Genomic DNA, 15,416 nt, shown 5'->3' with positions numbered 1-15,416 from the left:
ACATACGTGACTAGTAGTCCCGTATGTTTTCTGAGTCTTGTTTTTCAAAATCGACCTCTTTTTTTCAAAAGAGGTCTAATTTGCTAATTATTTTTTAAAGTGGTCTATTTCGCTATATATTTCATAAAAATGGTCTATTTTGCAAATTTTCCCAAATTTCTAAGGTGCATAGTTATTCTATGTGATGCATAAAAGTTAGAGGGTCTGTGGGTAATTTTCCGCGAGTCTAAAAACCCCGGGTCGGGTACCCGGCCCATTAAGAGCCCCCCGCCATCAAATTAGGAGAAGATGGCCGGAAACGGCGAAACTTCGGGGCAATCAGGCAGCACCAAATCCGTATCCTCCGCCGTCTTCGTCTTTCGATCACACGCCATTCTACTGGTAGATTCTCCTTTTATTCTTCTCAGCTTCCAACTTTAGGGTTCATACTGAAAATTTCTTGTTGTTTAATCCTCGGTATATCTAAAATAATTCCTTCGTTTTCTTTGATTACATAACTCCCACAATTTACGATGGTGGGTTGCCCTTGGTTTAAATATGCTAATAAACTCACTGCTAAAGCCCAAAGCTCTAATCTTTTTTTTTTCACTTTTTTACTGTTAATAATAGTGAGGAGAATGTGTACTTGCTCTGTAAGAAACTATGCTCAATGGGGCTTGCGGATCGCGAGGGAGCAGATCTTTTTGTTGTGTTCATATCCAACGAGGAGAAAAGGGTGAGACATCATGTGCTTTCCTAAACGTCCTTGTAAAAGGCTTTGCATGTTTGTTGGTCAGCTAGCAACAACAGGCTTCATTTCGGATTTCCTGCAATTGTCTATTTGGGTTTTTGGTACATTAACCAAATTGCTATGCGAGGAAAACACTATATATACGTATTTTATATAGTAATGTAACAGTGATAAATTGCTTATTTGACTTCATGAATTATGTGTACTTGAGTTGACAAATGCTTCCCATGCAAGGAGCGAACATATTCTACATCAAATGATAATACATGTCGTGTTGTGTTGTTGCTGGCTACATTTACAGTGTTGTGTAGTTAGATAATTCAAGGATGGACGTCCAAGTACATAGTTAATGGAAGCCTCAGCAAAAGCCTGGATAGCTTGGATGGTTATAAGTAGGAGAGAAGAGTGTTGTTGTCCGTTCTGATATATTATTTTTGGAGCACATTTGTTTAGGGATGGACTTGAATACTTTCTGAAGGAATCCTACTTTTTATGTATTATTATTTGTAAAACATGTTTCGACGATAAACCAAACAATTCAGCAGTTAGACTGGTTGTTTTCTTTTTTTCATTCTCTTGATGTATAGACAAAAAATTATGTAAATTGAGCATTTTAAACAATGTAGATCAACCTTAATGTAGTGGACATGGACAAATTTTTCCTACAGTAAATTTAGATTTCAAGCTAGGTTTCACGGGTACGGGTACGGGTGTAGGTGCTAGTACAGGTACATGACACAACAAATTTGTAAAAGGTAGGGTACGGGGATACGGCTGAAACTGATGGGTATAATCATAATTCTGAGCTACATATGTAAACTACCCTTTTAACTCATAGCTCTGAAGGCTAAAAGGAACTCAACTCTTATCTAATAAGTTACAAAAATGTATTGAAAGCAATGTTCAAAAACATGGTTTTATTATCCGTGTGGTTCGAGAGTGAGTCAAGATTAATCGGATTATGCCGAATTATGCATTTTTGAATTATTTTAACATATATTTATTTTTTATACATAAAAATGTATGTAATTCATAAAAGGTAGAACATATACTAAGAAAAGCGAAGACTGCAGTCGCAACTATGCTAACAAGTAACAAGATCTCATGAAACTTTGACGGAAGATTGCATTAGACAATGAAGTTGGTGAAGTTCACGGAAGATGGTAAAGTCCATGGAAGATGGTGAAGAGTTGAATCTTTGACAAAAGATGGTGAACACTACAAGGAAAAGGTGATGAAGAAGAGATCCGGAAGTAGATGGAGAAGAGAAGATCTTGCCGGCAATGGAAGAGGAGATCCGGTGGTGAAGAGGAGCTCTGAAAGAAGATGGAGAAGAGGAGATCTTGCTGACGTGGAAGAGGATGGAGAAGAGGAGATCTTGCTGGTGTGGAAGAGGAGATCCGGCGCTGAAGAGGAGATCTGGCGGAGATCCGACGTTGAAGAGGACAATCAACAGCTGATGGAGAGAGATTTAGGGTTTATTTTTCACAGAGACAACGAAGGCGGAGCAGAAAGGAATTAGGATTTTTGGATATGCAATTGGATAGTTTTTGGGTTAAATACATTTGTGGGTTCACTTTTTGGACCTAAAACCCTTAATACCCACCTTAAAACATGCCCGCATACTCTTTTTATGCGGTCAAGTACGCGGTTTTTGCTCAATTATGCGGCTGTCCGCAAAATTGAGCGAATGAGCCCATTTCCAAGCGGAAATGGTCCGATTCTGCATACTTGCCCGCATATGCGGGCGAGTATTACAATTTTTAGAACACTGATTGAAAGTGTAGATACACATCCAAGAAGTATATAACGAGTGTTTTAAATTAAACATGCATTGTATAATTGAGTATATGTCTGAAAATTTAAGGAGTGTCCAAGAAGTGTTGGGTACGGGTATGGGTACAACACGTGTCAGGTGCGGGTACGGCTCCATATTAGAAGTACCCAAGTTACATAGCTTCCAAATCTTTCCAAAAGGACTCAAGTCTATCTACATTTATTTGCATTGCTGTGAATTTTAATATTCATATCCAATTGTAATCCAACTCCACATTTGAATTATATTCTACATGGTGCAGCATATTTATATCCATGGGTCATTACAATTATTAGTGTACTAATATTGGGATGGGTAGTCCAAAAAGATGGAAGATTGGAATGCATCCTTGGTTAAGCACGACTGGTGGTCAATGAAAAAAAAAGTCAGAAGAGACTAACTTCATCAGTTTGAAAGTCACGAAAAAAATCTTTAATAGTAACGAAGTTTTGTATAGTCTGAAGAATTGCATATGTACTAAAAAAAGTTAATCGTAATATTTATGCATAATCAATGTAACCTTATGTATATGCCACAATTTTCTGTTCTTTCTCTACAGTGGATTTTGATGTCATTCCTTTTGATGTGTCTCTTTGGTAGATTCCACTATGGTGTCAGAAGGCTAGCAAAACAGCAGATGGATTGGTGATATGGGATTATCATGTAATCTGCATTCAGGTGACAGCTGAAATTCTGTAATTTACCATTAAGTATGGATCCATTAGTCAAGTAATTTAATGGTACTCCTTTGATGTGAGCTTTTCACTCTATTGCTCAGCATCACTCTTTGATTTCTGTCATTTATCACATGGCTGATTATTGGATTTATCATGGAAGTCACAAAACAATAATGAAGGCAATGCGCAGTTTATGGTATGGGATTTGGATTCAAGTCTTCCTTGTCCAATGCCACTTAAGCAATACATCAATGAAGCCATTCTACCACCCTTTTCCCTCAATCCCAGATATAGCAGGTATTGCTGCTATTGTGTAATTGCAATCTGTTGTCTGTACATAAAAATTTTTGCTTTTCTTCTCGCTGGACTTCGCTTTCCCTCTGACAATTTTCATTGTCAGTACTTACTTTTTCTATAGATTGCTAATGTAAAAGAAGTATTTTTCTGTATTTTTTGAGATGTCATCGGCATACATGTCTTGCATACCTCACCTGCGAAGCTTTCTTATACAGGCTGTTTCGGGTGGTTCATGCTCCTATACTTTTTCAATGCTTTGCATCTGATAGATCACACATGAAAGATTCCCTTGGAAATTGGATTTCTCCTCCTCCTGTGTATAAACCTATTGTTGCTGAAGGTGCATTCTTGCATTTACAATTCTTTCTTAAACTTGATATATTTTTGTTTGTTATGGTTTTTCTTTCATATCTTAGTTTATGGTCAAATGTAAAGAGTGGTTGAGGTAAGGAAAAGTAGTTTAGAAAACATCACCAACTAATGAAGCCTTGGAATAGTGTACTGTAACTTATCCCGGAGGGCATAGTTACATAAGAGGTTGTTACACAGGTGGCTTGCTGTGGTTTCTAAATATTGACAAGAAATACTTTGCTAATTGGATAATGATATTTGGAGGAACTGGTGCGTGCAGCAAGGTTCAAATGAACAGTAGAGCTACACCATCAATTCATCATGGGGGATAATTATTAAATTTCAATTATAGAGAGTATTATGACCCATTACTTAGCTATAATCTTTGAGATAAGAAAATGTCATGCAATATATGGCTCCATGCAGCAGTCAAGAAGCATATGCATGAAAAATCAATCTAGCAGCCAATTGTGCGTCCTTCATCAATCATATCAGATCAAGTTGCTGCATATCTATTGTGTATACTATGTTGTATTACATGTTCTAAGTATTTCGGTGATAACCTTTCAGAACAACTGTTGGTGGCATGTAATCTTGAGGTTATTATTGAGCAACCCATTATTTCAGAACTTGAACAGGCTTCTGCATGTTGGTTTGCAATCTTGCGAAGGCTGACAATTGTGTAGGAAACAATTATCAAGATGTCACCAGCATTTTAAGGGTCCAGATAGCGAGAATAGGGCCATAGTAGATGATAAGCTATAATAGCATAGTATAGTTGCATTTCATGTAGATAATTTGGCTATCTGTTACTTGTGAATGTGTAGCTTAGTTTGTTGATAATAGCTAACGCTTTTAGGAAGGATCAGGGAGCAGTTGCAGGAAGAAGGAAAATAAGGTGGAGAATCACATTGATGCCTGAAGAAGAAAAGGGTCAAAAGCGGTCTACCCAATTAAATGATGATTTATTTTTCAGCAAGCATTTATACTGAGAACCTGATTTATAGAAACTACATAAAGCGCTGATAACAAAATAAAGATAGGAGATTGAGAGTGACAGTCCAGATGCTTGATGACGTCCTCTGTTAAGTTCTTATTTGTTTAGAAAAAACTGAGTCTCGACTTTTAAAATTGGGTAAGGATAGAAGATTCTGTAACTTAATAGATTCCTAACAGTCTTCCTGGAACTTGCATCTTGCTTCTCTGATTCTTGATTTATGGGAGTCAAGGTCATGTTTAGTCGTGGCATACCTAAATTACTCATCTGGTTGCTAGTACCGAATATGTTTAATCAGCAACAATCATGACAATGCACTGTCAATCAAGATAATGCATGTGTCAAAAAATTGAGTTAGTATCTAGCTGTGACTGCACTTTTAATTTTAAGTGAAAAAAAGGATGAAAAGGCAACTTATGAGTGCTATAGTAAAGCCTAAGTGGGATGCACCTAGCATGCTTCTTTATCTAAAATATAAGCAGGATTCCTTTGGAAATATTTCGTGAAAGTGTTTCCACGAATAGTCATTTCATTTTGTTTGTGCACAGTGGCACACAAGCTATATATAAGACATGAAAAGGTTAATTAAAAAGAAATGGATTCACTAAATGCTTTTTAGAGTCTCTCATTTCTCCGTTCTGTGAAGTACATTTCCGTTGCAAACCCTTCAACTGGGCATGCATTTGCAAAAGCACACACATGAATACCAAGTATGTTGTTTGTTGTTTAAGAAAAGCTATGTTGTGGACGTTTGATATGTTAGACCCTAGAGGGGGGTGATTAGGGTCTTATGCTAATCTAATCCGATTAAATGCCAATTAAAATTAATTAACAAGTTGTATTCTTGCAAGAAAGATATACAAGAGTTATAAGCTAGAATAAGCAATATATACAAAGTGATATATCCTATACATGGTTTTAAATATCGGCCGATAATCCGATATTATCGCCGAGTTATCGGATTTGGGAGCTTTCCGCTAGGATAAGTAGGATTTTTAATCGGTTATCATTTTTTGAGGTTTATCGGCGAGTTATCGGCGATAAAGGCACTTATCGGCCGATAAGTAAGCTCTAAATATCGGCTTTATCGGCCGATAAATAGGATTTGGGAGCTTTTATTTTCTTTTAAATTTGCTCTTTACAAATTATGAGCTATTTGTTGCTTTTGGAACTTGGTTGATTGGTGATTAGCTAATGTTTGTTTATGGATATTGATAATGGCTCATAACTACTAAATATCAACTTAGTAAGTTAGTTTATGAATCTTATGATTAAATAATAATTATGTAGATGCATAGATGGTTTTTCATTCTTGATGTTATCTTATTATTTGCTTGTTTATTATTCCATTTTGACTAACATTATATTTTTTTTCAAGCTTATGTTTGTTTATTATTTGCTAGTATATTACTCCAATAAATACTACTTATCCCCGATATATCCCCGTTTTCCGCTATCCGATAAGGATTTTGATAAATCCCCGATAACCGACGTTTAAAACCTTGATCCTATATGATGAAATATATATGCAAGGATATATAAACAAAGGGTGATATAAACATAAACAAGATAAACAAGATAGTGGACAATGTGAACAATAGATAATGGCGACAAGAATGATATGAACAATAAGCACAAGTGAGACGCCAAGACAATCACAAACACACAAAGATGATCACGGAGTTCGGACCTTCCGTCCTACGTCTCCGCTCCCCACTCCCGGGGAGAAATCCACTATCAACCGGGTTTTCTACGTTCACCCGAACAACGTTTACACCTCACACTCGGTTTTCTAGCTAACCGAAAACTTTACAATCAACACACTATTGTAATCCCACTCTACACCCACTAAGTGTTGGACCTAGCCGTGTCTCCCTCAAGTGCTCGGTTACAACCTCTCCCTAGGCACGTCAACCGACGCCACTCCTCTTGGGACGATCCCCGACTCTCACCACACACTCCTCACTCGGTGTACAAGTGTATTACAAAGTGAATCTCACAATAAGCACAATATAACAAATGATTGTTCTCAACTATGGATGAGAACACAATTAAGCACAACTCAAAGTTACAAACTCTCACCACCCAACTATACTATGTATGTAAATACTAAAAGCTCAATGTGGGTGTGTGTAACAATGAGTAAAATAAAATCTAACTCAAATAGCAAACTAGCAATAATTAATATATGATAAATCAATAATGAAATTGCTAGGGAAAAGAGTTAGAAAACTTCGGTCGACCGGTTCGGTCGACCGAAAACTGACATATGAAAATCTGATATGCTGATTTAAAACACTGTTTAAAAATATCAAATAAATTCCAAAAAATATAAAACTTTGGGGAATGATTGTAGACATGATAATAAACATGCTACAGCGACTGGTTATCAGAAAGGACTTCCCAAATGTAAAATATCATCATTTTGCAAGGAGGTCCAAAACACGAAAATATAAACACATGAGTTTTGTCATTTTAGCTAAACCATGTTTTGAAGCAATACAAAATGATTTTATAGACTTAATAGAAGATGTAAACTATTGTTATGAAGTCTATAAATAGTGAATATAGTATTTTATCAAAATACACATATAATACACTAAAACATGATTTCATGGAACTAAATAAAATTGATATTGATGAAATCATATAAATGTATTAAGTATGAAACAAAAATATGTTTTCCAATTGTATTCAATTGTTTCATAGTAAAACTTGAAAACTATCAAACCAAAACATATATGTATATATATAACTATATATATACAAAACCAAAACGTGTATGTGTGTATATGATTGAGCTTAAAGTACTAACACACATAATATAAATATAAACTCCTAAACTAAATTACCCAAGCTTTCATCTTGATCTTCATTGAGCTCAACTTGGTACACGTTGCGGATGAAGCTTGAACTTGATCTTTAACTTGAATTGTATGTAGCTTCACTCCACAAATCCGCCAACCTCCATTGGATAATATCGTTGAAGCTCTATTCCATCCATCCTTCAACTACGTTGTTTGTCTAATATATAAGAATGTACAAACACTAGACAAACAACATTAGTAGTAAATTGTTTGTTAAACATCATCAAAACAAAAAGGCCAATAATCTCCCCCTTTTTGATGATGACAAACAATTTACAAAAAGAATATATGCATGAAGGAAATGAATATATAATTTATAATTCACATGCATATAAACAAGAAGGAATATACTCACAATATTTCTCCCCCTTTGACAACATCAAAAAGGGGACAAAAGAATTAAGAGAGCGAAAGCTCCCCCTATCAATCAGCATGGGTGAGTATAACACATAAAAAGATATAGGGATTGCTCCCCCTATCAAAATGCCTCATGAATGTATAAAATAAATGCTAAGGCATACATATGTGAGAAAGTATAGATTAAGACATAACTCACATACAAAATCGATAATGAGAACACATATAAATATGTTAATATGAAAGAAGTGTCTCATTAACACAAAAAGTATAAAAACCATATAAAAGAATAGATTTATGAAATCAAAAGAAAAGGAACATGAGAAACATGCAAAAAGTTTTCAAATGAAAACAAATCAACCAATTGAAATCATAAATCAAAATTTAAATCATAAAACCAAATCATCATTGATTTTCAAAAATCAAGAGAGGCAACTCTATCTAGCTCTTGAGCTAGTATTAACCCATATGAACATTTTAGCATCCGGTAAACATGATTTGGGAATAAATACCCAATAAATCCGGGGGGTTATAAACACAAACCTCTCATCAAAATCAAAACTAGGAATTATGAAAACAAAAGAATTTGACCAAAGAAAATTTGTTTTCATAAAAAGTTTCAAAGCATAATTTTCAAATAACCAAGAAAAAGGAAAAATAAGAATACTAAAATTCTTGGTTTAAAATTTAAATTTGTTTTGGTACCCAAGAACTCTTGGTACCAAAAGATTTAGGGACATGACCCCTATCATTTAAGCTCAAAGCCCTTGGGTTATGAACCCATTTGGGCGCATTTAGTGCACGGGTCCGGTCATAGCAATAATTATGCAAATGACCCATTCGATTGCAATAAGTGCAATGAAGAGGATGCATTTGGTTATGTTGACTATGTGGATGTGCACGAGGATCATTTGCAAATAAAGATTTTATTTTAAGATTATTTTGTAAATGTGAAACATTATCAAAACAAAACTTTCCTAAGTGGCCATATCTACCACAAACATCACATCTAAAAATATGTGGCCTACTAGAAACATTTGGCAAATAAGATTTTCTTTTTAAATCAAAACAATATTAAATGGCCAAAACGTCCACAAAGATCACATTTGAACACATTAGCATGTTTATGATGTGCATGATAAGCATATGCATGTGTATGTGATGAAGAAGCTACATGAGATGCACAATGAGCATTAGCATTGTTATGTTTGTATGCATCATAGCAAAATCTAGCAAGATGGCCTTTACGACCGCAAATTGTGCATTTGTAGACTTTACTATATATGTGTGCATGATGAGTAGATTTTGACTTAGACTTGACACACATATTCACAAGCTTCTTATGGTTGTTAATGCATGTATTAAGAGTTGAATCTAAAGAAGAAATACGATTTTTAACATTGTTCAACTCATCATTAGGCATATTAGCATTAACTTTAGAAGTAGAACATAAATAATTATTTATAAAAAAAGCAGTATTATTTTTTTCTAACATGACATTATCTTTTTCATGAGATAAGCTAGTTATAGATGTGGTTAATTTTTTATTTTCTAAAATTAACATGTCATTGTTTTCTTTAAGCATGGTATTTTCTTTTGCAATGACATCCAATTTTGACACTAGCTCCTCATGATTGGATTCTAAATTATCATGCTTGCTTTTTAAATCAATAAAATCTTTATGCAAATTAGTGTAGGCATGCATTAATCTATCATATGCACAAGCAAGTTCATCACTAGATAAATCATTAATGGATTCGAACTCGCAAACCTCACTAGGGCTATCGCCTAGTGGCCGTGTGCATGATGAAGCTCCACATGAACTTGAAGCCGGATCCGCCAAAGATTGTTGGATCGCCTCCAAGTCCCCTTGATGTGCTTCAATAAATTTCCATAAGGTATAAGCACTATCAAAATGAACAAACTTGTTAGAACGAGAAAAATCAAGTGCATTAAGCATATATTCTAACACAACCTTGTTCATGGTAAATAATCTTTTATCATTTTTATTCCACTTGGATTTCTCCAAAATGGGCACAATATAAGCATAATCAATGATTTCCCATAAATCGATATTTTTAGATTGAACAAATATTTTGAATCTAAAACACCATTGAGCATAAGGAATATAAGCATCATCTATAATTTCCCATAAATCAAAGTGTTTAGATTGAACAAACAGTTTAAATCTAACACACCATTGGACATAGGGAAAATTATCTAATCTAGGAGCAATATTGATGGCATAACCTAAACCATGCATATCCATAATATAAAAGGCAAGCAAGATACAAATAAAGCTCAAAATTAGATTAGCACAATAAGCTAACTTGGATCTTTAACTCAAGGCGATTAGACCTTAAATCAAAGAGCACCAAGCTCTGATACCAATTGTTAGACCCTAGAGGGGGGGTGATTAGGGTCTTATGCTAATCTAATCCGATTAAATGCCAATTAAAAATAATTAACAACTATAGGAAATATATATATATGCAAGGATATATAAACTAACACAAGGGGTAAACAATGTGAACTAGATAGTGGATCATATAAATGATGAGCTAATGACAATGGCGATAAGAAATATAAACACAAGTATAAATAAACGCCAAAGCACACTCAAACACAAGATATGATCACGGAGTTCGGACCTTCCGTCCTACGTCTCCGCTCCCCACTCCCGGGGAGAAATCCACTAACACAATCCGGTTTGGAAGCCGGAACTTCTTCTACACACTCGGTTTTCTAGCTAACCGAAAACTCTACAACTCACACTCTTGCAATCACACTCTACACCCACTAAGTGTTGGACCTAGCCGTGTCTCCCTCAAGTGCTCGGTTACAACCTCTCCCTAGGCACGTCAACCGACGCCACTCCTCTTGGGACGATCCCCGACTCTCACCACACACTCCTCACTCGGTGTACAAGTGTATTACAAAGTGATTCTCACAATAAGCACAAATATGACAAATGATTGTTCTCAAAACAAGGTGAGAACTCAATTAAGCACAACTCTTAGTCACAAACCCACAACCCCAAATTATACTATGAATGTAAATACAATAAGCTCAAAAGGTTGTGTGTGAACAAAGAGATATAAATCAAAACTAAACTCAATGTAGTTCTAGCTTAATAACAATGATAATCAAATATATAAAAAAGCTAGAAATAGAGTTTAGAAAACTTCTCAATATATCAAGAGTGGAGGGAGAAGAGTTGGATGCCCAAACACCAATAGATGATCTCCTCAAGCTCTTGTAGAATTGAATCACAAAAACAAACTCTCAATTTGCTTAAAAGCTTTTTAAACACACTTAAACCAAACTAAAACCCTTGTTAAAAACTTTATTAAACTTGATTAAAAACCCTCTTGGTTAGTTTGAGAGTTGAAGGCAATGGGGTACTTATACCCTCTCTCAACTCAGCCAAAAACCTGAGCAAAAGACAAAACACAACCCCAAGGCAACGGTCAAAAAACTAGCCGTTGCAAACTGAAGGAACACTCGTCGGTCGACCGAAAAATTCGTCGGTCGACCGAAAATTTTCATCGGTCGACCGGACCGGTCGACCGACAGACTCTCTGTCGCACAGTGAGCATATGAACTCAGGTTCGAAAAATTGTTTTTCTGATTTTAAAACCCTGTTTAAAAATATCAAATAAATTTTAAAAAATATAAAACTTTGGGGAATGATTGTAGACATGATAATAAACATGCTACAGCGACTGGTTATCAGAAAGGACTTCCCAAATGTAAAATATCATCATTTTGCAAGGAGGTCCAAAACACGAAAATATAAACACATGAGTTTTGTCATTTTAGCTAAACCATGTTTTGAAGCAATACAAAATGATTTTATAGACTTAATAGAAGATGTAAACTATTGTTATGAAGTCTATAAATAATGAATATAGTATTTTATCAAAATACACATATAATACACTAAAACATGATTTCATGGAACTAAATAAAATTGATATTGATGAAATCATATAAATGTATTAAGTATGAAACAAAAATATGTTTTCCAATTGTATTCAATTGTTTCATAGTAAAACTTGAAAACTATCAAACCAAAACATATATGTATATATATATAACTATATATATACATGGAAACCAATAAATGTGTGTGTGTGTATGATATTAAGCTTAAAGTACCAACACACATAATATAAACTCCTAAACTAAATTACCCAAGCTTTGATCTTGATCTTCATTGAGCTCAACTTGATACACATTGCGGATGAAGCTTGAACTTGATCTTTAACTTGAATTGTATGTAGCTTCACTCCACAAATCCGCCAACCTCCATTGGATATCATCGTTGAAGCTCTATTCCATCCATCCTCCAACTACGTTGTTTGTCTAATATATAAGAATGTACAAACACTAGACAAACAACATTAGTAGTAAATTGTTTGTTAAACATCATCAAAACAAAAAGGCCAACATGATATATGATTATCATTTCTATATAATTTAGAATTCTTTTTTCTTATTCCACTTTCATTCCTCATCTCGTGCTCGCAAAGTTCTTAGCAACTAAGATTATCTCAATGCGTTCTGATGAGCATATCTAAATGCTTTCATGACTTCTTTTTTATTCCTTGTATTTATGCAGATGGAACGAAGAATAACCTTGACGAGTACATTCAGATGCGTGCCAGCGATATTCCCTCAGATGTTGAGGCCTTGATTAATGGTATCTACTCCAACAAATATGGCGTCGTGATTAATGGAACAATGTTGGAAAGCTTCTTTACACAGATTTATCAGCGCCGACAGTTTTCTACTTTATTGTGCCAGTGAATGTATGACATATTTCATAATATGTTTCTGGTGCTATGAACCCTTCTTTTTTTTCTTTTTTTTTTCTTTTTTGTCTCCCTGTGGTTTGATCCGGAGTGACTAGAAGATGGTGAGGAACTGCAGAGGATCTGATGTATGGGTGATGACCAAACCATGTAATTTATCCAGCTTGGGTATCAAGTTCCAAATTGTATTTTTTCTTTTCTTTTCTTTTTAAATTTTAGTTTAGTTGCAGATTTAATTGTAAAGCCAACTAGGCATCATTGAAACAATTAATGCTGTGAAAGTAATCATAATCTCAACATCCCTTTTATATAAGAGAGTGATAGGCGCAGCTGGAGGAAACGTTTATCATGTATTGAGCGGCCGCTCTCACAGATGACAGGTGGAATAAAAATTTTAAATTTTATTGAATCCGAACATCCTGCACGGTGCCACTGTTCCACTCCGTACAAAACCAAATAGAGGTCGGTTTCATACCCCCCCCCCCCCCCTCCCCCGCTGCGGGACGGAAATAGCCTATTCATGTTTCTCACGCATGCGGATGTCGCACGCTTGGCCGCCTGAAATCCAGGAGCATTTAAGCCGGGCCGTGTGGGCTACATCGTCCTCACGCCGTTTCTTTTGCTTGGTCCACATGCTATCAAGAGCTTGGCCCTTCCAAATTAACTACGCTCCAAGCTTAGCGGGGAGTCGAGATGAACGTATTGAGTGCTAGCACTGAGAATGGAAGCTACCTTTAAACTCTGTTGTTGTAGTAATCATGATGTGGTTAGTAGTGCGGTATGCGGGGGGGGGGGGGGGGGGGGGGGCGTGAATTCACTGATGATACGTGACCTGAAAGTTATGCCCATTCGATGGAAAAAAAGATGTATGGAAAAGCACGTACATTATAGCATGTGTTTTCAGGTAGGGAGGCACTACAGTCACACCTTAACCACACTCCTTTCTCGCTACAGTGCATTGAGGCTAGGGGTGCTAAACCGTAACCGTATCCGAGAAAATATTCGTAATCGTATCCGTTAGGATACGAATATGGTTACTCAAATTTATAACCGATAGGATATGGTTACGGATATGGTTTTATAGTGAAATATCTGTATCCGTATCCGAAATATCCGAATACATATTAGTCATACTCTTACGATAGTTTCGATTCTTAGATTATGGGTTTGTGGTTAATTTTGATGATCAAGATGTCTAATCTTAACTTTTAAATTATAATGGATGATAAACACGTAAAATATGCATTATCTTAGTGTGTTTCAAGCATGATTTATGAGTGTTTAATGCATATTTCGTGTTTAGATCGAGGATATTGATGTGGTTTGTGTTCTTATATGTAGTATTGGCTCAAAATTGAAAGATTTGATGATCGTTGGAAGTTATACAAGAGTTTGAAGAAACAACAAGATTTCGAAGGCATAGGTCGTGAAGAAAACGGATGCACGAGTATGAAGAATTGGAAATTCAACCATGATGCAGTTCGAATCAATAAAAACTCAAAAGATAAAAGTTGTATATCTCTTCAACAGGTTTCCAATGCAACTTGAATCATCTCATTCCGAGGTCGGACGCAAAAGTTATAGCCAAAATACCGAAAACTAAACAAAGAAGCACAAAATCAGCAAAACAGCCCCTACCACACCCTGGTGTGGTGCAGACCACACCTGTGGCGTGGGAATTAGTTATTTTCCAGATTTTTGGGGACATATAAATAGATGTTTTGACTTAGGGTTTTGGATATATTTTGTTATGTTCTCTTAGCCATTAATTAGCAATTATTTTGGAGTTCAAGTATTGAAGAAAGACACTAATTTCTTGTACAAGATTGGATTGCAAGTTTTGATTTTGAAGATCTCAATTGAAAGACGAGTTAATTCTTTCCTCTCTTTGATTTATTTCTTCTTATGATTGATTTGCATAATTATTTGATGTATTCTCTTATCTCAATCATGTGTGAGTAGATTTCTTGTCTAGGATTGGGAAAGAACCTAACTTTTTGGTGATTGATGATGAATTGATATAGGTTCTTGGTGAAAGTTTAAATCTTTGAACTTGATTTCTAGTGTTTTAATTTTGTTGATTCGCTTGATCACCGTATTAGCAATCATAGGTAATTAATTGAAGGACTGAAAGGTGAAGATTAATACCGGATCTTTAGAAATTAAGTAGGGAGCTCGAACCACGAAAGTAGACTAGATTCCTTGGGGATTTGATTTGGGTTAGCATAAAGCTTAATGAGTTTAACTTAATCTTAATTCTACGAAAGTAGGTTAATTGAGATTAATTAGGCACGATCTTTAGACCTTGAAAAAGGCTTTAGATTAATTTAGGCTAATTCACCCTTTTTAGTTTAAACCAACACCGAGAACTGAAATAATTCATCATTGAGCATCAAAGTTGTGGTGATAACACAATCCTGGCTCTTCATTATATTGAATTCCACCTGATTAGTTATTATTTTATTTCTTTTAATTTTTATCTCTTCTAATTTACTCATTAGATTTAG

At 35.3% G+C, this 15,416-nt stretch overlaps 1 protein-coding gene across 1 annotated transcript; it reads left to right on the top strand.

Moving 5' to 3' along the window:
- On the top strand, window positions 335-13,176 carry LOC109850581 (protein N-terminal glutamine amidohydrolase). Its single transcript, XM_020420616.1, has 6 exons — window positions 335-381; window positions 610-715; window positions 3,147-3,224; window positions 3,384-3,520; window positions 3,736-3,860; window positions 12,717-13,176. The coding sequence occupies exons 2-6, from the start codon at window positions 650-652 to the stop codon at window positions 12,902-12,904; spliced, it is 594 nt and encodes a 197-aa protein (XP_020276205.1). The 5' UTR covers window positions 335-381; window positions 610-649; the 3' UTR covers window positions 12,905-13,176.

The sequence above is a fragment of the Asparagus officinalis genome, chromosome 7, assembly GCF_001876935.1.
Source record: "Asparagus officinalis chromosome 7, Aspof.V1, whole genome shotgun sequence".
NCBI classification, from domain to species: domain Eukaryota; kingdom Viridiplantae; phylum Streptophyta; class Magnoliopsida; order Asparagales; family Asparagaceae; genus Asparagus; species Asparagus officinalis.
The sequence above is the reverse complement of the archived record's forward strand: the minus strand, read 5'-3'. Positions and strand labels throughout refer to the sequence as shown.